This window comes from Dama dama, chromosome 27 (assembly GCF_033118175.1).
Source record: "Dama dama isolate Ldn47 chromosome 27, ASM3311817v1, whole genome shotgun sequence".
Classification (NCBI taxonomy): domain Eukaryota; kingdom Metazoa; phylum Chordata; class Mammalia; order Artiodactyla; family Cervidae; genus Dama; species Dama dama.
Genome location: NC_083707.1, coordinates 33,382,497 through 33,408,675, shown reverse-complemented (window position 1 = coordinate 33,408,675; position 26,179 = coordinate 33,382,497). Strand labels below are relative to the sequence as shown.

Below are 26,179 nucleotides of genomic sequence, written 5' to 3'. Positions count from 1 at the left end.
AGGAGAGGCCGTCCGGCCCAGCACTTGGCATGCTCATTCCGTGGAGGCAGGTGTTAGCACCGCCGCCCTTTTCAGAACACAAGCACCACAGTCAGACATCACGTCGAAACACAGCCCCAAGCCGGTGAGAGGCGATGCTGGCATCCAGGACCTCTCACCTCCTTCCACAGCCTCTGTGTTTCCCCAAGGAAGCCAGCTTATTCTTAAGGCCTCAGAAGTCATGTTAAAATGCTTCCCTGATGGTCCAGAGGCTCCGCACTCACAATGCAGGGGGCCCGGGTTCAATCCCTGGTCTGGGAACTAGGTCCCGTATGCCGCAACTAAAAGAGATCCCACATGCTGCAGCTGAGATTTGGCAAATAAACAAACATGTGCTTTGTCACTTCAGTCATGCCCGGCTCTGTGCAACCCTATGGACTGTAGCCAGCCAGGCTCCTCTGTCCATAGAATTCTCCAGGCGAGAATACTGGTGTGGGCTGCCATGCCCTCCTCCAGGGGATGGATCTTCCTGACCCAGGGATGAAACCCAGGTCTCCTATGCTTCCTGCACTGGCAGCGGGCTCTTTACCACTAGCATCACCTGGGAAAAGTGTAGGTTGCTCAGTTGTGTCCGACTCCTTATGACTAAATGGACTATAGCCCGCTAGTCTCCTCTGTCCATGGGATTCTCCAGGCAAGAATACTGGAGTGGGTTGCCATTCCCTTCTCCAGGGCATCTTCCTGACCCAAAGATCGAACCCAGGTCTCTTGCATTGGCAGGCGGATTCTTTACCGTCTGAGCCACCAGGGATGCCTTGTGCTAACGCATAAAATGCTAACATGTAAGATGCTTGTGCGAACATATAAAATGTTAAGCCCTAACAGACTAAAACGCAGACAGTGACTGGGAGTAAGGCAAACTATCCTCCTCAAAGAAATCCATCTTCCCTAGAGCTGCCAGGCGCGTTACCTATTTCCCCGTTCTCCATGGCTCTGATGTCAGGCCGCAGCCTGCAGTCTGTCTTAGGAATCACGCTCTCCATCTCCTTGTCTACTTCATTCAAAACCATTGCAAAGCTAGTAAAATTGTACATCTAAAAAGAAGAAAATGTTCAAATTAACATGTACTGGAGGTTAATCCAGAATGAAACCCTGAGGCTAGTAGATTCAACAGGGATCCCCTGCTCTGTTCTGGGGTGATGATGGCCGACCTCTCTGCACCCACACATCTCCATGTTTTCACCCGGGTCCACACTAGCTGTGGGTGTCTGTCTCAAGGAAACCCCTCAGGTGACATTCACCACCATCACCTCCAGGGAGAACTATGAGTGAAACCAAATTCTTCATTCCATATGAAAAGTCTCACATGGTAGATCTGGCTGCATCACCATGTACTTAAAGAGAGTCAGTCTTACTCCTCAGTATGTACAGAGGAAGCCCCCCAAAGGCCCACCCCCATATGTATGGAGGAAGCCCCCAAAGGCCCACCCCAAGGCATCTCGGCCAGACACCAGGAGGCCTGGGCAGCAGCAACCCTGGATCCCGGGTGGGAAACCAGAGGGATGACTGAGGACCAATTCGATGACCTGCCTCTCACCCCCGCCCTCCTCCGGTTCTGTCCAGGCCGGGGAAAGAGCGCCGTCAGATCCAAGTAAATAGGAGGCCTTACCTGGGCTGAGTTCGGAGGCCGCGGGGCTATTCGCCACAGGAGAACGCTCCCGGGGATGACGAACACGCTCTCGGAATCCGGCATTGGCATTTCATCCGACTCCTCAGAAGCGCTCACCTGGAAGAACCAACAGAGGAACAAAACTGAAATGTTCTGAAAAGACTGTACTTACAAGCGTGAATATTCACTGGAAGGTCTGACGCTGAAGTTGAAGCTCCAATACTTTGGCCACCTGATGCAAAATGCTGACTTACCAGAAAAGACCCTGATGCTGGGAAAAACTGAGGGCAAGAGGAGAAGGGGGCGGCAGAGGATGAGACGGTTGGATGGCATCACTGACTCGATGGACATGAGTTTGAGCAAACTCTGGGACATACTGAAGGACAGGGAAGCCTGGCGTGCTGCAGTCCGTGGGGTCACAAAGAGTCGAACACGAGTCAGTGGCTGACCAACAACAAACTGTAAAACAAGCGGTTTTCATCGTGCGGCGTCAGACTGTAACCCCGGGAGTGCCAGGGCACCATGTCCTTCTCATGCTCACGTCCTCACCTTTCAACCCAGGCCAGGGAGCCAATAAATGTGGGTCGAGTGACTGAGCCCATGCTGTGAGCCTGTGCTGTGTCATTTTTAGGGGGTTTTAAGCATTTAAGGCATTACCATCTCCACTGTCGTCATCATGCCTTTACTGTCGTGTTTTAATATTTTTAAAGCTTTTTTAAAAATCCAAAATAACTCATTTAAGCAGTTCGTGGAACATTATGAGGGCAAGAAAAGGTTAAATTCTTGGAGCATTTAACTAAATTTATCAATGACCCAAACCAGCAGGGATCCTGAAAGTATTCAATCGAAAGATGTTAGGCTAAAAAAGAAAGCAACATTTCCACTGGCTGCCTGCTCCCTCCCCTTCCCCAGCAGAGCTATGCCAGCAGCTCTCTGTATATTTAGTCCTTACGTAACTAGCCCATAAAGTTTTATATATAAAGAATTTAAGCCTTTGGAAAGCAAAGTCATATTCCCAATGTCTTCGTTACCAAATCTAGAACTACTGGCTGAGACGTGGAATTTTAAAAAAGCAACAAGGAGGGGACAACACTGGTGACAAGCTTAGCCTGGCATCTGAATATCCTCAGAAGCATCAGAAACCCACAGTGGCCGAGGCCCTGGGAGGGGCGATTAGACACAGGGAGAGCATGAGGGTGCCTTCTCCAAGGGGCAAGGCCCTTCTGTCTACAAAGATCAACAGGGGCTTTATGGGACATGAGGGAGATTTTCTGGACTTTCCCCAATGCCTTCTGCTATACTGAACCCCACTTCTGTAAGGGGAGAGTGAGGCTTTGCCTCTTGCAAGCAACACAGCGGGACAAAGGGAGCCGGGAGCAGAGAGCCAGGCCATGATGCTCAAAGAGGACGGGACCTGAGTTGTCTTCACCCGGGGGCCCCTGACCTCTGTCAACTGCTCTGACACAAGGGTGCTATTACTGTCTCCATTTTACAGATGAGGCACTGAGGCAGAGAGAGGGTAGGGATCTGCCTAAGACCAAACCATTCAGAAGTGGGGAAGGCAGGATTCTAAGCAGAGCTTATGCTCTGATCCCTGATGCCCATTACTGGAAACTAACCAGTCCCCCAACGCTTCCTGTCCAAACGGGTGCAACCTCTCCCTAGCTCAGAGGCCACGGAGCAGTCCAGCCTCCCAGGGTCCTGCGACAAGAAGCTGTGGCCTCACAAGGGGAGAGTCTAAGGTTGAACTGTCCCGTTAGGAGGAAGCTTCATAAGAGGAGGATGGCCGTCCAGCAACGATTCCCTTAACTGCGATGCTCTCAGCTCCCGGGATCTCGGATACAGAGGAGGGCAATACCACTACTGTCAGCATGAAAACCCATGTGATTATTCTGGGTATAATTTCAAATATTCAGAAGAGCTCAACTGCTAATGTACATAAACAGAAAGGAGGGTAAGAATATTTGTCCCACTAAGATGAACTCCAACTTTCTAAAGCGATGTGAATTCAACACCGTGTGTGTAACTGCATAGCACACACCCATACTCCATGGGAGATGATCCCAAACATTCACTAGCAAGTCAGATCACCTGTTCATTATTGTATAGCACATGGAACTCTGCTCAATGTTATGTGCCAGCCATGATGGGAGAGGGGTTTAGGGGAGAAGAGATACATGTATATGTATGGAAGAATCCCTTTGCCGTTTACCTGAAACTGTCACACCATTGTTAACCGGCTATATGAAAGTCACTCAGTCGTGTCTGACTCTTTGCGACCCCATGGACTGTAGCCTGCCAGGCTCCTCTGTCCACAGGGACTCTCCAGGCCAGAATACTGAAGTGGGTAGCTGTTCCCTTCTCCAGAGCATCTTCCTAACCCAGGGATCAAACCCAGGTTTCCCACATTGCAGGCGGATTCTTTACTGTCTGAGCCACAGGAAAGTCCAAGAATACTGGAGTGGGTAGCCTATCCCTTCTCCAGCGGATTTTCCTGACCCAGGAATCCAACTGGGGTCTCCAATTGGCTTTACCCCAATACAAAATGTTTTTGGTGTTAAAAACAGTAATAAAAAAAAAAAAAAAAAAAAAAAAGGTCAAGGAAAAACATCACATGCATGGGCACCAAGTCTAAAAGGTAACACTGTGACCCACTAACAAGCCACCATCCAGGGATCCCCTTGATTCCATCTTCTGGGATTGTTTACCTGTTTGCTATTCTTCTTCTCTTCAGTATTTTTCTTATCATTTTTTTTGTAAGCATCAAATGTGGCTGGGTCAACACTGTACAAACATTCTGTCCATTTCCCGTAGAGGGCACAGAGCTTCTTTTTGCTGTCAAGAAAAATCGATGTTGAGCCAACAATTAAACCAGTGTCTTGGTGTAATTGAATATTATCATAAACTGAAAGTATTGGTCACTCAATCATGTCCAGCTCTTTGCAACCCCATGGACTGTAGCCCATCAGGCTCCATGGAATTCTCCAGGCAAGAGTGGAGTGGGTAGCCATGTCCTTCTCCAGGGGATCTTCCAGACCCAAGGATAGAATCTGAGTCTCCTGCATTGCAGGAAGATTCTTTACAGTTTGAGCCATCAAGGAAGCCTCTCTTTTCATAAATAAAGACACTTACAAATCAGATTCTTTAAAGAAATAGATATTTCTTTCAGAAGAGTTTTTCAATTTACTGAAATGCTGTTTCCTAGATAATGGCAGGAAACCTAGACAGCATGTTAAAAAGCAGAGACATTACTTTGCTGACAAAGGTCTGTCTAGTCAAAGCTATGGTTTTTCCAGTAGTCATGTATGGATGTGACAGCTGGACTACAAAGTAAGCTGAGCACCGAAGAACTGATGCTTTTTAACTGTGGTGTTGGAGAAGATTCCTGAGAGTCCCCTGGACTGCAAGGAGATCAAACCAGTCAATCCTAAAGGAAATCAGTCCTGAATATTCATTGGAAGGACTGAAGCTCCAATACTTTGGCCACCTGATGCGAAGAACTGACTCACAGGAAAAGACCCTGATGCTGGGAAAGATTGAAGGCAAGAGGAGAAGGGGACAACAGAGGATGAGATGGTTGGATGGCATCACTGATTCGGTAAGTTTGAGCAAGCTCCAGGAGTTGGTGATGGACAGGGAAGCCTGGTGTGCTGCAGTCCATGGGATCGCAAAGAGGCAGACACGACTGTGTGACTGAACTAAGATAACAGCAGATTTTCTTTTTCTTCTTTTTAAAAATTTTTTGGCCGAACCACGCAACATGTGGGATCTTAAGTTTCCCAACCAAGGATTGAACCTGTGCCCCCTGCAGCGGAAGCATGTAGTCTTAACCACTGGACCACCAGGGAATTCCTGGTGTTGGCAGATTTTAATAACAACACTTTACTTAGTGAACAACACCTATACTAGTCAACATTTAAAACAAAACTTTACCTTTTATCTTGAATATAGCCTTCAACTTTGTGTAATTCTTTACCAAAAAGGCCGCACGGCTTAAAATTCAACACACATTTGTCCCCAGTCCTGTAAAGGAGACAGTGAGCTCGGGTTATTGTTCAACACGGAAGCAGCAGCAGAGAACAGTGACTGTGATAACCTGTCTGGCAGCCCCTGCTATTTACTGATTTTCTAATTCACACCAGGCTCCACACAGAGTATCACAATTAATCCACAATCAGTACTGAACCCACCACAAAGAAAAAGCAAGCAAGGTTCATAAAAAATAAGTGACTTGCTGCTATGGAATGAATGTCTGCCTGCCCCCTACCCCAATTCATATGGTGAAGCCTCATCACCCATGCTATTTGGGGGTAATCCAGTTCTAAGGGTGGAACCCTCATGAATGGATGCATGCTCTTTGAATAAGAGACTTTGGGGAGATGATCCCTCCCTCTGCCATGCAAAGATTTGAGAAGATGGCCAACTTCAAACCAGGAAGAGGGCCTTCACCCAGCACTGAATTGGCCATCACCCTGACCTGGGCCTCCTAAGTCTCCAGAAGCATGAGAAATAAATGTCTGCCCTTGAAGCCACTCGGCCCACCGTGTTCTGTCACCAGAGCCCGAGCTGACTAGGATACGGGCCTAGGGTCACAGTAGGATTTGAATACACCTTTTTCCAACTCTCCTATTCCTCCTGTCGCCTGCCCCCATGTGAACAATACAAGCTAAACGGTGTCAGCAAGGTGAGCTGAGGGAGGCAGGAATCAAGATTCCCTGAGGCTGCCAAAGCTCTGAGTTCATCAGTCTTCCATAATCAAAGACTTAAATATAAACTCTATTCATTAAAGACTTCCCTGGCAGTCCAGTGGTTCAGAATCCAAGGCAGGGGACATGGGTTCAATCCCTGGTCCTGAATATTCCACATGTCATTGGGACAACTTAGCCTGGAAGCCACAACTACTAAATTCTGTTCATTAAATGGACTGGCTTCTATTTACCACAGTGTTATACTACCTGGTTCTTAAGTTGTCATTAGATTCTACTAGAATTTTTTTCATATATGCAGAACTTTAAAAAATGCTTTATACATATATTCTTGGCCGAGCTGCATAGCTTGTGGAATCTAAGTTCCTCAATCAGGGATTGAACCCAGGCCTTCCACAGTAAGAATGTGGAGTCTTAACCACTGGACTGCCAGGAAACTCCTTACAATACAATGCACTTTTTTTTGGTCACACCACATGGCATGTGGGATCTACATTCTCGGACCAGGGATCAAACCCAGGCCCCCTTCATGGGAAGTGCAAAGTCTTAACCACTGGGCCGCCAGGAATGTTCTCTACTAGAACTTTTACAGAAAGACTACTGGACCCCTGTGATGCAAATAAAGGGACGGGGAGGATGATGAACCATCTCACTTGTGGTTTGTGATCTCCACGTTGCCGTATTGCTCAATCCAGAGCTTTCCCACGATGATGTTGTGCACACAGCAGGTAGGATTCGTCCACGTATATGCTTCATTGTGTCTAGAAAACAAAAAGAAAGCCAAAGCCCAGACAAAGAAGTGAGAAGTGTTACTCTGTTTAAAAAGCACATCTTCCTCAAATGTCATGACTCAGGATAACCTATCAGACTGCTGGAGAGCACTCAACTCTAAGACTATAAAAACTGCTGGTGTTAATCCCAGTAAAAGAGGTATCATCTGGTTAATTCTTATTGTTTCTTTAGTTCAGTTCAGTCACTCAATCATGTCCGACTCTTTGCAACCCCATGAATCGCAGCACGCCAGGCCTCCCTGTCCATCACCAACTCCTGGAGTTTACCCAAACTCAAGTCCATCGAGTCAGTGATGCCATCCAGCCATCTCATCCTCTGTCGTCCCCTTCTCCTCCTGGCCCCAATCCCTCCCAGAATTAGGGCCTTTTCCAATGAGCCAACTCTTTGCATGAGGTAGCCAAAGTATTGGAGTTTCAGCTTCAGCATCAGTCCTTCCAATGAACACCCAGGACTGATCTCCTTTAGGATGGACTGGTTGGATCTCCTTGCAGTCCAAGGGACTCTCAAGAGTCTTCTCCAACACCACAGTTCAAAAGCATCAATTCTTCGGCGCTCAGCTTTCTTTATAGTCCAACTCTCACATCCATACATGGCCACTGGAAAAACCATAGCCTTGACTAGAGGGACCTCTGTTGGCAAAGTAATGTCTCTGCTTTTTAATATGCTATCTAGATTGGTCATAACTTTCCTTCCAAGGAGTAAGCGTCTTTTAATTTCATGGCTGCAATCACCATCTGCAGTGATTTTGGAGCCCAAAAAAATAAAGTCTGACACTGTTTCCACTGTTCCCCCATCTATTTCCCATGCAGTGATGGGACCAGATGCAAAAACTTTAAAAAAAAACAAACAAAACAAAACTATGTTACCAAACTCCAAATTAAACTACGTACATAATCATTTTAAGCCTTCAAAAGTTTGGTGAAAACATATTAAATTAGAGGTAGAGAAGAAAAAAGGTCTATCTGGTACTTTCCAGCTTGCCAAAGGGAAAAACTTGTGTATGTGAATAAGTTCCAATTTTACACAGTGTTTGCTTTTGAAAACATTAATTTTACATCTTCACACATGTATGCTTAAATGTATTTTTAATTCACAAGCAGTAAAATTCACTTTTCTTGGTGTTATCTAGTTCTGTGAGCTTCAGTGCATGTGTAGATCATTGTAACTAGTACCACAACCACAAATTCCATCACTCCCTCCACAAATTCACTCATGCTGCCCCTCTATGGTCAAACCTTCCCCCACCTGGAATTCCTAAACAACTCACTTGTTCTCCATTGCAATAGTTTTGCCTTTTCCAGAGTGTCATATAAATGGGATAACGCACCATGTCACCCTTTGAGATTAGCTTCATTTGTATAATGCATTTTACATTCTACATAACAATAATTTGTCCTTATTTCTGAGTAGTATTCTACTATATGAATGTATCACAGTTTAACCCTTTACTCACTGAAGCATGCTGGGTTGCTTTCAGTTCTTGGTGATTATAAGTAACACTCCTATAAACATCTGGGCACGGGTCTTTGTGAAAATACACCTCTTTATTTCTCCAGAGTAAATGCCTACGAGTGGACTGCTGAATCATCTGGTTAACACAAGGTCAACTCTGTAAGAAGCAGCCAGACTGTTCGCCGCGGTGGCTCTACTGTTTTACCAGATCCCCCAGTCATATGTGAGATTTCTGGTTGCTCTGCATCCTGGTCAGCATTTGATACTGTCAGCTCTAAAAATTTTGATTTTAGACATTCTAATAGGTGTGTAGTGGTATCTCACTGTGATTTTAATTTTGCGTTTCTCTAATGACTGATGCTGTTGAGCATGTTTTTGTGTGCTCATTTGTCATTCATATATCTCTTTGGTAAAGTATCTGTTCACATCTTTTGTCCAATTTCTTACTGGGTTGTCTGTTTTCTTACTGTTTTGAGAATGCTTTATATATTATAGATACAAGTCCTTTATTGATAAATGATTCACAAATAATGTTTATCCATCTCTAACTTCTCTCTTTGTTCTCTTAAGAGTATTTCTCACCGAGCAACAGATTTTTATAAAATCTAATTTACCAATTTTGTCTCTTCTAGATTGTCCTTTGGTGTTATAAGACGTCATTGCATAACCCAAAGTCATAAACATTTTCTCCTGTTTTCTTCCAAAAGCTTAAAGCTGTACATTAGATTTTAGCCTATGACCTATGTTGGGATCATTTTTGCTTAGGGTGTGAGGTGTAAGTTGAGGTTCATTTTTTAACACATGCATGTCGAACTGTTCTCACACCATTTGTGGAGAGGACTACCCTTCATTACTGAACAGTGCTTTCTTTCACCTTCATGAAAAATCAATTGACTGTGTTTCTGTGGGTCCGTTTTTGGATGCTGTTCTCTGTTCCACTGATGTATGTGTCTGTCTTTCTGTCAACACAACAGTCTTGATGGCAATAGCTTCACTATAAAGTCTTAAAATTAGGAGGCAGGAGTCCATCATTCTGTTCTTCCTTCTCAAAACTATTTTGGCTACAGTGTTTCATTCATCTTTCCATATAAATTTTAGGATCCACTATCTCTTGACCTACTAAAATTCATCCTGGGACTTTTAATCTGGATTGTGTTAATACACACTGTTTATAGATCAATTAAAGGAGAATAAACATATGAATTACATTAAGGATTCCAAGTATAGTGAGACATGGTAGACTCTCCATTACTCAGATAGTCTTTGATTCCTGTAACCAGGGTTTTATAGCTTTCAGCCTGTGGATCCTGTACATATTTTATTATCTTTACTCTGCAATAGAGTCTATCCCAGCTATTACATTTGTTATTGTATTTTTTCAGTACTAAAATTTCCAGAAATACTTCAATGTCTTTCTATTCATTTTAAGAGTGTTTATCTTTATGTCATGGAGTATAGTTATAACATCTTCTTTAAAATCTTTGATACAAATTTTAATATCTGAGTCACTCTACGATTAAAGTCTGTTTATTATTTTTTCTCCTCCTTCTTTTTCTCTTTCTCAGGTAAGAAGATCATAGAGTATTTGCCTTTCTCTGACTTATTTCACTTAGCATAATGTCCTCAAGGTCCAACTATGTTGTTGCAAGTGGCAAGATTTCATTCTTTTTTATGGCTGAATAATATCTGTGTATGTGTGTGTACCACAATTTCATTATCCATTCATCCAATGATGGATACTTGGGTTACTTCCATCTCTTGACTGTTGTGTGGAAAAGGTATATATATATAACATATTAATATATTATACAGGTATAATATGTATAATAATGTCATGGGGGTGCAGGTGTCTTTTTGAGATAATGTTTTTGTTTTCTTTGGCTAAGTATTCCAAAATGGAATTGCTGGATCATGGTAGTTCTACTTTTAATTTTTTGAGGAACTTCCAAATTGTTTTCCATTGAGACTGAACCAATTTACATCTGCCAACCATGCACAAGGGTTCCCTTTCATTGTGGTTTGATTTGCATTCTCTTGATTAATGATGTACAGTATCTTTTCATTTACCTGTTGATCATCTTGATCATCTGTATGTCTTCTTTGAAAAAATGTCCATTCAGATAAATGGTCCATTTATCTGCCTATTTTTTAATTACTTTTTTTTTCTTTTGCTATTGAGTGGTATGAGTTCTTTGTGTATTTTGGATGTTAGCCTATATGATTTGCAAGTATTTTCTCCTGTTCAGTAGGCTGCATTTTCATTTTGTTGATGCTTTTCTTTACTGTGCAGAAGCCTTTTAATGTGACATAGTCCCACTTGTTTATTTTTGTTTTTATTCTTTTTGGTGTCAGATTCAAAACATCATTGCCAAGATCTATATCAAGGAGTCTACCACCTATGCTTTCTTCTAGAAGTTTTATGATTTTCAGTCTTATGGTCAAGTTTGTAATCCATTTTGAGTCAATTGTGTGTATAGTATAAAGTAGTGGTCCAGTTCCATTCTTTTGCATGTGCCTGTCCAATTTCTCCAACACCATTTATTGAGGAGACTGTCATTCCATTGTATATTCTTGCCTCCTTTGTTTAAATTAATTGACCCTACTTGCGTGGACTTATTTTTGGGGCTCTCTACTCTGTTCCATTGTTTTATATATCTGTTTTAATGCCAATATCATTTATTTTAATTACTATAGCTTTGTAATACAGTTTGAAATCAGGGAGAATGATGCCTCCAGCTTAGTTCTTCTTTCTCAAGACTGCTTCGCCTATTTGGGGTCTTCCGTGATCCCATATAAACTGCAGCACTGTCTGCATTAATTTGTGCAAAAAATGTTATTAGAATTTTGATAGAGTCTGCACTGAATCTGTACACTGCTTTGGATAGTATGACAGTTTAACAGTACTTTTTCAATCCATGAGCACAGAATTAACAATTTTACTTACAATTGCATTTAAAAAAAAAAAACCTAGAAATAAATTTAAGCAAAGAGGTTAAAGACTTGTATATTGAAAATGGTAAGACGGTAATGAACAAAGTTAAACACAACACAAATAAATGGAAAGATATTTCATGGCAATCTTTTTTCTATTGCAAAAGAAGAGAACTTTCAACTTACCTAATGTCTAAGATGTGCCAATATGACTGTTATTTCAATATTTCTCAAAGTGAATTCATTGTAAAAGATGATTAAACAAGGCATTATTGCCATGATAATGTCATGGAGTGATTAACTCCATTTAATCTTAAAATAGATTTAAACAAAACCACCATCATATATCAAGTTAAACTGTTTACACATACCTAGGCTGATTAACCATGGCTGTTGCCACATTTCTCAAATTCTTTTACATGATGTAGGAAATTTACATCTTATAAAAGCAGCTTTGTTTTCTTCAGCTTTCAAACAAGGTCAGGTCTGCGTGCAAGAGTGTATACTAATGAGTAGGTACACAGGGAAAGAGTAAAAGGTATGATTCCAACTCACTCAAGAAGCTCCAACGTGATGGTTCCTTTGGGTTCTGCTTCTACGCTCTTCCCCCAGAACTTCAGTTTGGGATAGATTGAGCCATGAAAGATGAAATCATTGTTTAATCCTTCAGCATGAAATGCACTAATGGGTGGGTGATGGCTGACCTGCTCAGAGATGAGTCTGAAACCAAGGTCATCTCTTAAGATTAAAAAAAAAAAAAAAAAAAAAGGTAGTGTTGGGATAAATTCACAAAATATATACATTATTGTCATTTCAGTCTGAAAGAAATGTTAATATATATCCCACCATGTGTAAAATATCCATCAGAAGCTGCTGTCTAGCAGAGGGCTCAGCGTGGTGCTCTGTGATGAGAGGCGGGAAGGGGGGTGCGGGGGTGAGAGGGGGGCTCAAGAGGGAGGGGATATATGTGTACTTATAGCTGATTCATGTTGTTGTACACCAGAAACCAACACAACATTGTAAAGCAACTATGCTCCAATTGAAAGTAAATCTTTTTAAAAAGCAATGTTAAAGTATTAAGGAAATGGATTTGACAAACTAAACAATTCTTTGTTATCGTCCTGATGAAAAGGACAATACATGAGAAACTGTAAAAATGCATCCCAAACAACTAAAACCAATGTTATTATACACCGAGCTACTTAAACACATTAAAATAAGGAACACCCATGAACTGCAGTGATTTCCATCAATTGGCAATACTAGCCATGTATATTTAAAACTTATCATCCCATTTATACTAAGACAGAAGAATCTAAAGCGTCTCCTTTTCAAACACCTAGGGAATAAATGAGATCAAAACTTATGGACGGAAGAGACAGATTCAGAAAAACAAAAGCCAAATGAATTCTCTAACTGTGTGTAAAGAAGTAAGCGACAGCAGGCAGACAGTAGTGCACCCTTAGATACCTTCACTGCCTCTATGCCAACAATCTAAGTTCATGCTTATATATTTTATGCAGTTATTTTTAAAAAATCTACCCTGTCTAATGGATACATAACTAGAAAGGATGATAGCTAATTCTTCAAGATCAGGAATACTGAAATTCTTGTATTTACTTTTAATAATGGTCCATTTTATATATGTTTTCATATTTTTGACAGTCTTTAAAATAACAACTATCACAGAAACAAACATCAAAGTTGTTACCTTTTCTCCAGTCATACAAAATGTTGGTGAATGCTCAAAAAATACCCATTTTCATTTGAAGAGCTATATAAATCATGCAAATTCAACTACCTGCCTGGAATAGAGTGGAAGATCTTACCGCACTAATTCGTAAGTCTCTCCCAGAAGTGGGTTGAAAGGCTTTCCAGTGCGTTCCCACTGAGAAGCAACAGCGGAGACAGCAAATGCAGCTACACACTGCGGGACAGAACGTCAGCACAAGTTAAAAATAGCCTCGCCGGCTCCTCATTCTTTCAGGAACTGAAATTTTGCTGAAGACAGTAATTTACAAAATGATTCTGAGGAGTTTAATTATGTTGTATTTTTAAGATGGCTTAATAAGCAAACTAATAAGCCAATGTGGATATTCAGAATGAAAATGACTCTTGAGTCTCTTCCTATAAGTCATCCCAACTGTGGTTTTTATAATATACTCACAGTGTTACAAATACTCTCAAGGACTTTAAAAAAGACTCTCAAATTCAACATTACTTTTAATTCCTTTAAAATTCCTAAAAAGTACATCACTAGATGGTGAAGAATCTGCCTGCAATGCAGGACACTCAGGTTTGATCCCTGGATCGAGAAGATCCCGTGGAGAAGGGAACGGCAACCCACTCCAGTATTCCTGTCTGGGAACTCCCATGGACAGAGGAGCCTGGCGGGTCACAGTCCACTGGGATGCAAAGAGTCAGCCATGACTGAGTGACTAACACTTTCACATCCCTTTTAGAATGGGGTGAAGAGAGAAAACCAAACAAACTGGTATCAAGTCCAATGAGGTTGGGAAAAGCTGCTTTACATACACGAAAGGACACAAGACTCCATTTAGAATGCTATTGCTTTGTTGGAAGGAGAACAATGTATCCACGCTCCCTGTGTCTAGTCCATCCATATATATCACATGAATATCTCCCTTCCAAAAAAAATCAAGAAGTACAAATCCTTCTTGTCCTCTTTTTTAACCTATAGTAGTATGCATATATTTATATATACACATAAGCATAAATACACTTGTTTATATGTGTATGTATATACATGTCTTCCTAGAAACACTCTGAGAAGTCTGAAAGGCTGAACTGTCATCCCCCCAACACAATGCCACTTTCTAAAACAATGACTCAGAAGCAGCTCACTAAACTCAGGTTTGGTTTTGGACCTTTTTGCTTTCTTGCAATCCTCATTGGTCTGGGGAAGGAACACAGATGACACTCCAAACATGCAATGCATTAATAACATTTCCTAACCTCACATTAAACTTAACATGAATTCTGTGTGTGTAGGTTGGGGGCGGAGAGGTAGGGGAGGTAGCAGAGAAGACCTTCCAAGACTTCAGTCTTTCCCAGGGTTGGTGACACGTACCTGCATCCTTTCCACAGGATCAGCAAACGAACTGGCCTTGTGGATGAGGTATGTATGCTCCATATACTCAGTGAGTCGCTGGAGGAAGCTCAAAGGCTCATTAAATATAACTGGCATGGTGATCTTGGAGAGTTCCTAGTGAATAAGAAAATGGAAACTGTGATGTCCAAAATACACAGTAAACCTATATGCTGCCGTCTCGACATAACATGTTCCTGGAAAGAAAGTCACAGAAAACAGCAACCACGAAATTTAATTAGTATTAGTTCAGTTTCCTAAGTCTCCCCAGATCATCCAGCCATGTGGAATATACTGTCCTAGGCCTTGAAGGAAATACAAAGACTACCCCAGACATTCTTCCTTGGCTTTGAGGAGCTTGCAGTCTACTAGTGATCAGTGAAATGATGACTGTTAATAAGTCTGCCTCAGATCAGAATTAGCAAATGACAAATAAAGGTGATGGGGACGCAAAGACCAAACATCTCCACACTGGGCTAAGAAGCTACCACACAGACCATTTTTGTGGATGATTTTTCAAAAGAACTTCAGACTGCTTTTCACAGACAATATTGAGGTTTTCTGAGCACATCCATATACATTATGAACTAGGGTGCTAGACGGCTAGTGTATATTTTACAGAATAGATATTAAATTCTGTCTGATAGAATGACACAATCATGTAGACTTCCAAGAATAATTTAACAATTGGGCAGGGGTCCTCTAACCTCAATTGCAATCTTTCACCTCTGTTTACCATATCCTGGGGCTTCCCCGGTGGCTCAGATGGTAAAGAATCCGCCTGCAACATAGGAGACCTGGGTTCAATCCCTGGGTCGGGAGATCCCCTAGAGAAGGGAACGGCAACCCACTCCAGTATTCTTGCCTGGAGAACTGCATGGACAGAGGAGCCTGGTGGGCTACAGTTCACGGGGAAGCAAAGAGCTGGATACAACTGAGCAACTAACACTGTCACTTTCACTACCATATCCTGCCCGCAAACAGCAGCACCACAGGATCTTAAAAAAAATTCATTAGGTAACAAACTTACCTTGATTTTCTCTAGATTATTCTGATAATCTTCCCAACCTTCCACCTATCATTATTTACGTTTCTCGTGGGAATCAGGTCTTTCATGAAAACTGCTAACTAAAACCACGATCATGTGAACAACCCCAAGGCACCATCCAGGTTGAATGCCACCTGCTTCCTCCTACCCCTCTAAACATCTACATTCTTACAGATGTGCACAATTAAGAATAAAGTGACCTTCACAAAACTACAACCCGAATGTGCACATGCACACACACACACACACAAAAGAAGCTCATTTATTATCATAAAATACTGCAGAATGCAGACAGATGTAGCAGCTCAATGTAATGAAAAGAAATGATAGGCTTACACTGCCTCTCTGGGAAGACAAAAGAGAACAGGAATGTATAAGGAGATAAAGAACAGAAGGCTCTTCACTATGTAACACCCTGAGATCTAGGTAAATGCAGCAACTCACTGGTGGGCCAAGTCAAGAAAGCGGGGACTGCCAAGGCTTGTTTTAACTGAGATGTCTCAGACTCTCTCTCTTTTACTTAAAAATACCTTCATGGGTTTTTTTCTTTTTTTAAAAAAAAGAGGAATATGCAATTCTCAGTAATAGAAGTAAAACATGAAAATGCTCCTTTCCTTAGAGGCAAAGCCTCAACAAGAGTTTGGGGTACACTGCTGTGTATTTACACACATGTGTGTGTACACACATACCTTACTGGATTTTTTTAATGCATGACATCTGCTCTGTGTGTTGGCTCATTTACTTGCCTTTTTTGCTGTTCCTGTGTTTGGAGGTCTTATGCACATGTACAGTACCTCACTGAGTCTGTCAAGTTCTTTGTAATCCCTGTACTGTTAGTGGTTAAGACATCAGAGCCAGACTGGGCTCCATGGCAGGCTCTTTCATTTAGCAGTCAGGCAACTCCGGCCAAGTTAAACTCTGCCAGCTTCCTTACCAACACCATGGCATTAATCTAACAATGTATGTAGCATAATCTACCAGAAAGCATTCTTCTAAGACCAATAGTTGCAAAACACTTAAGACTAGTTCTGGGCACATTAGCAAAAGGTACATTTATTTATTAAAAAAATTTTAAATATAAATATATATATATATATAGCTATATCATCAACAATTTAATCTAATCTTTTAGAACATGAGCACATATGGTTTTAAAGTAAATTTCTATAAGGGGGTTTTTTTAGATCAAGGGTGTGCACTCATTTAAAATTTTTACCATTACTACCAAGCTGAATGCCTTCCAAAAACCCTTTATCCTATTTTTACTCCTACTAATGCTGCCTGGAAGTCAGATTTTCTTTTAACATCAAAGGGAGGAGCAGTACTTCCAATCTATTCATTCAATCATGGTCAGTTTCTTTACAGAAAAATTTAACTGAAGGATATTCAAATACTGGTTGGGGCTAAGTAGTTCACTTATAACTCTAGAATGAAGATTTAAAAACAGAATTTTTTTTTTTTTTTTTTGGTTCTCAGCTTTTTATTTTTCTTTTTTTTTTCCATTTATTTTTATCAGTTGGAGGCTAATTACTTTACAATATTGTAGTGGTTTTTTGCCATACATTGACATGAATCAGTCATGGATTTACATGTATTCCCCATCCTGATCCCCCCTCCCACCTCCCTCTCCACCCCATCCCTCTGGGTCTTCCCAGTGCACCAGCCCCGAGCACTTGTCTCATGCATCCAACCTGGGCTGGTTATCTGTAAAAACAGAATTCTAAACATAAACATTAGGGACTTTCAGACCACCTTACCTTACCTGTCTCCTGAGAAAGCTGTATGCAAGTCAAGAAGCAGCAGTTAGAACAGCATGGAACAAACGCCTGGTTAAAAATTGGGAAAGGAGGACAACAAGGCTGTACATTGTCACCCTGCTTATTTAACTTATATGCAGAGTATATCATGTGAAATGTTGGGCTGCATGAATCACAAGCTGGAATCAAGACTGTAGGAAGAAATATCAACAACCTCAGATATGGATAAATTCCTGGAAACAGACAACCTAACAAAACTGAATCACGTAGAAATAGGAAATATGAACAGATCAATTACTAGTAAAAAGACTGAAGCAATAATCAAAGATCTGCCAACAAACAAAAGTCTAAGACCAGATATCTTTACTGGTGAATTCTGCCAGACATTTAAAGTAAAATGAATACTGACCCTTCTCAAACTATTCAAAAACACAAGAGGAGGGAACATTTCCATAGTCATTTTACAAGGTCAACATTATCCTGACACTAAAACCAGAGAAGGACAAAAGCGGACCCAGAAAAGAAAATTATAGGCCAATATCCACAATGAACACAGACGTAAAAGTAAACATTACCAAGCTGAACTCAACAATACATTTAAAGGGTTATATACCATGATCAACTGGGGTTTATTCCAGAGAAGCAGGATGGTCCAACACAAGCCAATCAATCAATATGATATACCACACTAGTAAAATGAAGAATAAAAATATATGATCTCAATAGATGCAGAAAAAGCATCTGACAAAATTCATCATTATGGTAAGAAATTCATCCTTTCTAGCCAGAGTACTAATGCAAGAAAAAGAAAAGGCATTCAAATTAGGAAGAAGTAAAATTACCTCTATTTGAAAATGATATTATAAATAGAAAACCGTAAAGACTCTACCAAAACACCATTGGAACCAATACATGAGTTCAGTGAGTTGCAGGGTACAAAACCAACTTACAAAAATCAGTTGTGTTTCAATACACCAAGAATAAGCTACCACAAAAAGAAATTAAGAAAGCAATCCCATTTACAATATCATCAAAAAGAATAAAATACTTAGTAATAAATTTAACCAAGGAGGTGAAAGATCTATACACTGAAAACTGTAAGACGTTAACAAAAGAAATCACAGAAGATAGGAATAAATGGAAAGATATTCTGTACTCATGGATTACAGAAGTTGTTAAAATGTCCAAACTACCCAAAGTGATCTAGTCAATGCAATCCTTATCAAAATTCCAATGACATTTTTCACAGATAAAGGAAAAACAATCCTGAAATTTGTACAGGACCACAAAAGACCTTGAATAGCCAGAGCAATCTTGAGAAAGAACAAAGCTGGAGGCATCAAGCCCCCTGATGCCAAACTGTATTACAAAGATATACTAATCAAAATAGTAGAGAACTGGCATAGAAATGGACAGGAAGATGAATGGACTAGAAAGCCCAGAAATAAATCCATGCGTTTATGGTCAATTAATTCTTGCCAAAGGAGCCAATACACAATGGAAACAATCTAAGTGTCCATCAATGGATAAATGGATCAAGAAAATGTGGGGGGGTGTGTATATGTATAGATCTATACACACACGAATATTACTTGTCCTCACAAAAGGAAATCTTGCCATTTATGACAACATGGATGAAAATGGAGGTCCTTATGCTAAGTGAAATAAACCAGACAGACAAAAACGGCATTGTATCACACACAGGCGAACTTTAAAAAAAAGAGAAAAAACTGAACCAATCAAACACAGTAGAAAGTCATTGCCAAGGGCTTCAGGGTGGGGCAAATACGCAGAAGTTGGTAAAAGTGTATGAACTTTCAGTTATAATATAAATAAGTCCTGAGGATCTACCATATAACACGGTAGACAACTGATAATGCTGTTTTGTATAAATGAAAGAAGAGTAGAACTTAAATGCTGTCACCAAAAAAAAAAAACTACACATGTGAAGGGCTGGATGTGTTAATTAACTTGATGGGGGAATCCTTTCATAATGCATACATACATTCAATCATCTTGATACAGATTATTTGTCAATTGTACCTAAAAAAAAAAAAAAAAAAAAGTCCACCCACCCAGATCATCTCTTATAAAGCAACTTGACCATACAGAGTATGCATATAGAAATAAAATTCTTCCAAAGAATCTTTCTAAAAACTTTTAACTCAGCACCTACTAGGTGCCAGGCACTGCTTTAGACATCAGATTAAAAGTCTCCTTATGAGACTCACCTGGCGGGTCCAGTGGTTAAGACTCCACACTCCCAATACAGGGAGTTAGATTCGATCCCTGTTCAAGGGAACTAGATCCCACATGCTGCAACTAAAGATCCTGCCCAGTCTAGTTAATTAAGTAATTGTTTAAAAAAATAAAAGTCTTGTTATAGCCAATCCTGACCTGGAATGCCCTCCTCACTTCTCGCCTCCCCAGTAGAACTTCAAAGCCCAGTTCAAGCCTCTCCTCTTTGATTTCTCATCTCTCCCAGCTCCTGGAACACACAATCTGTATTGTTCAAGTGAGCATCTGATCACAGATTGGACGACCTGCTGCTCTCTCAGGGGTACTAACCAGCACAACCTGCTAAGTACCCAGTGATACAACTCCCGAGGGAAGGGATAATACCTCATACTTGCCTGTGTCCTCAGCCGCTCAGAACAGAGCACAACACAGGTGCCCCTGCCCCCACGTGCTCCTGTGAGTTCCCACCGCCCTCGAGTTTACTCCGATTTGGGCATTTATCACAAAGCACTAGCCTCTCTTGACTCTTTCACTGGAATACAAACTCCCTGAGCTCAGCACCCTCTTGTTGAATGATGCACACTAGTTCACATGGGGAAAATGTGTGAAAAAGTAGGTTACAATGCAACATGTTTAAAAATATTTTAATTTTGTAAACTATATGTCATATAGACAAATATTAGAAGGTAGCGGTATCAAAAAGTTAACAGCGGTTGTCTCTAGGAGTTGGAAATCCAGGTAATCTTGATGATCTTTGTGCTTTTCTGTATTTTCTAAATTTCCTAAAAGGGACATGTATTTCTCTTACAATCAGGGGTAAAACAAGAGATCCGATTTAAAAATCTTAACACTTTCAGCCTGGTCAAAGGAAGGGATGGGGAAGCTGACAACCTCGTACCACGGAAAGTGGACCACCTTCAGACACACACGCTGACATTCTGCTAGTCATAAAACAGACAGAAGAAATCCAGTGTATCTGGCATGATGGAAGAGGAGGAGCGGTTAGATACACTCAGGATGGGCCAGTCCCGGGGTCCAGGGACAGCAGACTGTCGTGGCTGAAAGAATGCCTTCTGAACAGAGGGCACAACAGCGGCTGCCGGGGCTGGGTGCGGGGGAGAGGTGGGTAGGGCGTTGCTGATTCAGGGATGCAGAGCATCAGCTATGTGAGATGAAAAGAGTTTTGTGGGGAGATGGTGGTGACAGCAGCTCAAGGATAACATACAACTGCCACTGAACCGCACGCTTCCAAATAGTTAAAACGCTAACTATTACACTGCATGTATCTTATAACTTAAAGAGAACAAAAGAAAAGAACGGGCTGAGAGCACATGCCCCTGCTACCTAATGCCTGTGTCCCTACTCCACCAAGTGGGGACGTCGCTGTCAGCATTAGATTAGTTAGTTCACACAAAACACTCACAGCAGTGCCAAGCATACATTAAGCGAGCAATACATGTCAACTATATGATCATTGCTATTAGTAGTACATGCAAGACTGCCAAGTCCTCCAAGGTTGTTAGGAGGCTTCAAAGGCTGGGATACCTTGTCCTGTCACCTGGCAGCCGAGCCGCAGAAGCGCCACCCTGGGGGCAGCGTGGCTTGAGTTCTGACCTTAAAAGTTGGGGGAGTGAGGGAAGGACACCTTTGTCTCCCCTCCTCCCCGCCCCAGCCAGGCGGCATCGTGTAGTCCCACCAAGGCTCTCTGTTTGGTCCAATCGCCAAGGAGACAGGGGCTCACCAGGGTGGCGATGTGAGCCCTGGCCCTTGACGGTAGGCGACATGAGTGATGCCATTTCTGACTCTGCTCTCTTGTTTCTACATTTTGCTTTGTGGTGCACAATAGCAGGGTGAGGCTTAAAGGAATTTTAAAAGGATTTACTCAGTAAAGGAATGAAGAACTTCACCTGTAAGTTTGAATTTGAACTTTTCCCCCTAAAAATACTAGAATGACCATCACTCACTCACTGAGGGAACAAAAGACATCCCAGTGGGCGACATTTGTTGCTTTCACAATGATGGTGGGCTTCCTAGGTGGCGCTGGTGGTAAAGAATCTGCCTTCAAAGCAGGAAATGCAAGAGATGTTGAGTTCGATCCCCAGGTTGGGAAGATTCCCTGGAGTAGGAAATGGCACCCCACTCCAGTATTCTTGCCTGGAAAACACCATGGGCAGAGGAGCCTGGTGGGCTACCATCCATGGGGCCACAAAGAGTTGGACATGACTTAGCGACTAGACAACAATGATGACGACAGATGGGAATCCAGGCCTAGAGACTTAATCTTTTATCTCTATAGTATGCATTGCCATACCCTCACATAAATATTCCCGAGAAAATATACAAGCAAGAAAGGGACAGTCACAAGCCTGCTAGATACTGGCTATTCAGCACCTGTTGGTTAGGCTTCATATGAATCAGCAAGTCAATGAAAGAGTGTGGTGTCAACTCTGAAGACCAAGTTACAAAGGACATGGTTTTATCATCCATTCAATGGGCAGACTCCTTTTTAATCATCTGAAAAGCTCCCCAAATTCTAAAAGGGTCTTTAAATCCAATTTTGTAATCAAGAATAATTTAAACACCTTCCTCCTGCTTCTTTCAGTAACTCAGAATGCAAGCATTCAAGGAAATGAAAAGGCAAGCTTGTAGCCCAGGTAACAGGGAGTAGAAGGGACAGAAAAAGCCCTGATGGAACATACAAACATAGATCCAGACAACCATAAAAACCACCTGTGTAAACAGACTAACAGATTATTTAAAATATAGCAATGAACTTACAATTTTTTTTGCCTCTATTAGCCTGTAATTATTTTTAAACTTGGAAGGAAAGTTATAACCAACCTAGACAGCATATTAAAAAGCAGAGACATTACTTTGTCAACAAAGGTCCATTAGTCAAAGGCTATGGTTTTTTCCAGTGGTCATGTATGGATGTGAGAGTTGGACTATAAAAAAAGCTGAGTGCCAAAGAATTGATGCTTTTGAACTATGGTTTTCAAGAAGACTCGAGAGTCCCTTGGACTGCAAGGAGATTCAACCAGTCCATCCTAAAGGAGATCAGTCCTGGGTGTTCATTGGAAGGACTGATGCTGAAGCTGAAACTCCAATACTTTGGCCACCTGATGCGAAGAGCTGACTCACTGGAAAAGACCCTGATGCTGGGAAAGATTGAGGGCAGGAGGAGAAGGGGACAACAGAGGATGAGATGGTTGGATGGCATCACCGACTCAATGGACATGGGTTTGGGTGGACTCCGGGAGTTGGTGATGGACAAGGAGGGCTGGGGTGCTACAGTCCGCGGGGTCACGAAGAGTTGGGCACAACTGAGTGACTGAACTGAACTGAATCTTACAATTATTTTGATTGCTTAGATTTAAATTTATATAATGAAATTTATATAATGGATATATAATGAAAAACTTGGCAATACACATTATATTTCGCTCCCTCTTGGAAATTCACAGAGACACCATTTTTACTTAAAAGACAATGAAGTTTGGTACTGGATTCTCTAGCTACTGTATACAACCAACGAATACGGTATATATTCCAGTAATAGGAAAAGCAACAATGCCTATTATGAAGGTCAAGTTTCAGGAAGAAACATGAGCTAGAGAATGCTTTTATCACTGAAGGTTTCAGTCAGCTGGAAAAATTAAATATTTATGCCAGGCAATTCTACCTTGTGACCCAGCTGAAAGCAAAATTTAAATTTATCCATGAAAATTAATAGCAACCAATGATGAAACCGAAGAGACTCTTAATTGCAGCTGCTCATCAGCTGACAAACTGAGAAGAAAAAAAAAAAGGCAGGCTGCTTTGTCCCTCAAGCACTATGTAAACAACCCACAGGCAAGGCCAAGCCTGAAATGAAAAGCAGTTTATAAGTGTTACGCCTAGCATCGTAATGGCCAACTGTGCAAATCTTTAAGACCTGGGTTAGAGAGAGCAGCTCAGCCTGGGTCTTTAGCTAAGTCTGCCAGTAGGCAGGATGCTCACCCAGGTGTGTGACCCAAGCACTAAGAGGGCTTCTAGGTTCTTCACTGACAGGCAGCACTGGCAGCAGCCTGGGCTCTGTCCCCTGGGTGTGCCAAGGTTGGCACGGGATCCTCTCTCCACAACAGCCCTCCTACCTTGCACAGCTACCAAAGACGTAAAAATGTATCCTCCTTACACAGAAGGGCCTTGGGAAGTCAAAGGTCTCTTTCCCACCTCATGCTACCCAGTCCCCTCCCTCTCCACAAGAGGTCTATCGTCTGTAAGTTGGCCATCGCATGAGGGGTTCTTGCCATCCTGATACACCAATCACCCCCAAAGTGGCCACACCAAGATCTCGTAGGACAGCCCTTGGGGACCACTCTGGGTGCGCAGACTGAACAAGCCTGCCACTCTCCTGCCTTTTGCTGTGGTTACACCTCTGCTCCTTGGCTCTCACAGACCAGCCCTGGGGAGCACGACACCCAGAAACAAAGGAATTACACCCCGGACAGGGGTGTCTGTGTGTGAACTGAATGAACCACACCATGGATAGCTGGATGCAGTCAGTGGTTTAAAAAAAAAAAAAAAAAAAAACCAGGGAGGAAAAAGACAAGAAAAGCATTGAGGGACAATATATTTCTTTCCTATTCTTCCTGTCTCGTAGCTGAATGTTTTCAGGGTTGGGAGGCCGTGCGAGTCCCCTTACTAGACCAGCACTAGGCAGGAACATGGAAGGATGCCTAAAGCGCTGGCTGGACACGTGGACCAGAGCCACGGTCTCCACACTGTAGTCCCGGAAGGTTCCCCGTGACTATGGGCAGGGATGCTGAAGGGGAACTGACCGGTGGGTGCTCACCCTCCACACGCACTCCTACCTAAGAACTGATGGGCCAAGGATGCACTGCATTGGACGTCACACTGTGGCCCTTTTCCCACCTCTCCTTTTACAATGCCCTTTGTTTGATAAAGAATCTGCCTGCAATGTAGAAGACCCGGGTTCAATCCGTAGCTTGGGAAGACCCCCTGGAGAAGGGAACGGCAACCTACTTCGGTATTCTTGCCTAGAGAATCCCATGGACAGCCCACAGAGTTGCAAAGAGTCGGACACAACTGGGCAACTAACATTTTCACTTTTCACTTACTTGGTGCGGGGAGGGGTGGGAGATCCCACCCCTCACACCATCCTGAATCCTAGCATAGCAGTTTTGCCCCAGTGTGTGAAAATCTTCAGGGCACTAAAGGAAGTTTAGAAATACAGTACTGGCCACACTGCTATATTTAAAATGGATAACCAACAGGGTCCTATTACACTGCACAGCTAACTCGGCTCAATGCTATGTGGCAGCCTGGATGGGAGGGAGCTTGGGGGAGGATGGATATATGTATATGCATGGCTGAGTGCCTTCACTGTTCACCTAAAACCATCACAACATTGTGAATTGCTATATCCCAATGCAAAATAAAAAGTTGAAAAAAAAAAAAAAAATACAGTACTGGTCAGCACCAAGGAAATCTCCGTAAGTCAAGGCCCTTTGTTTCTGATAAGACAAAGACCCGACATTAGAAACAGGGTCTTCCGGTCACTTCTTGGATATTTATTTCAGATCACTGTAGAGTAGGGAGGTAGAGATGACACATTTTGTTTAACTACTTTTCCTCTTCTTCCTCCTGCCTCTTAAGTTGGTATCTATGATATAATGATGTACCAGTTTGGGCAAAGCTCTAAATCTTATCTAGAGCTGTATCTGTCTTATATTTAGAATTCAAGAATGAGACAGTTGTCACAGTGACATAGACCAACGTGTTTATCTGAACCCAAAAATAACATCACAGTCCTGACAGTGACTGACCCGGGATGCGTCTGGTTCTGAGGTGACTTGGTAGGTATTCTGCGTCAAGGGAATGAGATGAGTCTGAGGTTTTCAGGGAAAACATTTAAAGCTCATGGTAAGACAAAAGCATTTCATGAAAAAAAGATTATACAAGGTATGTTTTAGGGAAAATATTTCAGTTTTCTCAACCCTTTCTCAGTATTGCAAGGCAGATGTGAGTTATCACAGGAATCGAAGTTGAGAGCCCTGGTGAGGTGTCTCTGCTGCATTCCCCAGAGACCCAGATGCCCACGACTCCAGGGTGGGTAACAAGACCTTCTGCAAGTTAGTTTTCAAATGTGGTTTCCAATAACGTTAAAAGAAGTCTTAATTGAGCTGTCAACTTGTGGATCATAAAAAATTATTTTTGATGGATGATATATTACCATTTGATTCTTGACATACTGTCAGGAAAAGGCCAAAGAACTGATGATATTGCTAGATATTAAAAAAAACACAGAACTCCTACTCCTGTCTATTAATATAAGCAAGGCTTCTTAATCTTCAAATCTACTAAAAAAAAATAAGAACATGACTGTTACTGCCCTGTCTCATTCTAGCAATGCATGAAATTCATTCTCGGGTATCTTAACCCAAGTGAAAAAATCCTTTTTAATGAATAACATTTTAACCTTTGTGGTATAGTTTC

The 26,179-nt window shown here is 41.9% G+C and overlaps 1 protein-coding gene across 9 annotated transcripts in view; it reads right to left on the bottom strand.

Annotated features, from left to right (window-relative positions):
* Positions 1 to 26,179, bottom strand: part of OSBPL1A (oxysterol binding protein like 1A) — a 202,478-nt gene that overhangs the window by 9,640 nt on the left and 166,659 nt on the right. For all 9 annotated transcript variants that reach the window (XM_061131363.1, XM_061131360.1, XM_061131362.1 and 6 more), the window contains 8 exons: positions 14,621 to 14,755; positions 13,359 to 13,456; positions 12,085 to 12,267; positions 7,008 to 7,115; positions 5,582 to 5,671; positions 4,357 to 4,483; positions 1,649 to 1,765; positions 950 to 1,073 (listed from right to left, as the gene is read on the bottom strand). In XM_061131363.1, the coding sequence (XP_060987346.1) occupies positions 950 to 1,073; positions 1,649 to 1,765; positions 4,357 to 4,483; positions 5,582 to 5,671; positions 7,008 to 7,115; positions 12,085 to 12,267; positions 13,359 to 13,456; positions 14,621 to 14,755 (982 nt within the window). The remainder of the gene's footprint in view (positions 1 to 949; positions 1,074 to 1,648; positions 1,766 to 4,356; positions 4,484 to 5,581; positions 5,672 to 7,007; positions 7,116 to 12,084; positions 12,268 to 13,358; positions 13,457 to 14,620; positions 14,756 to 26,179) is intronic.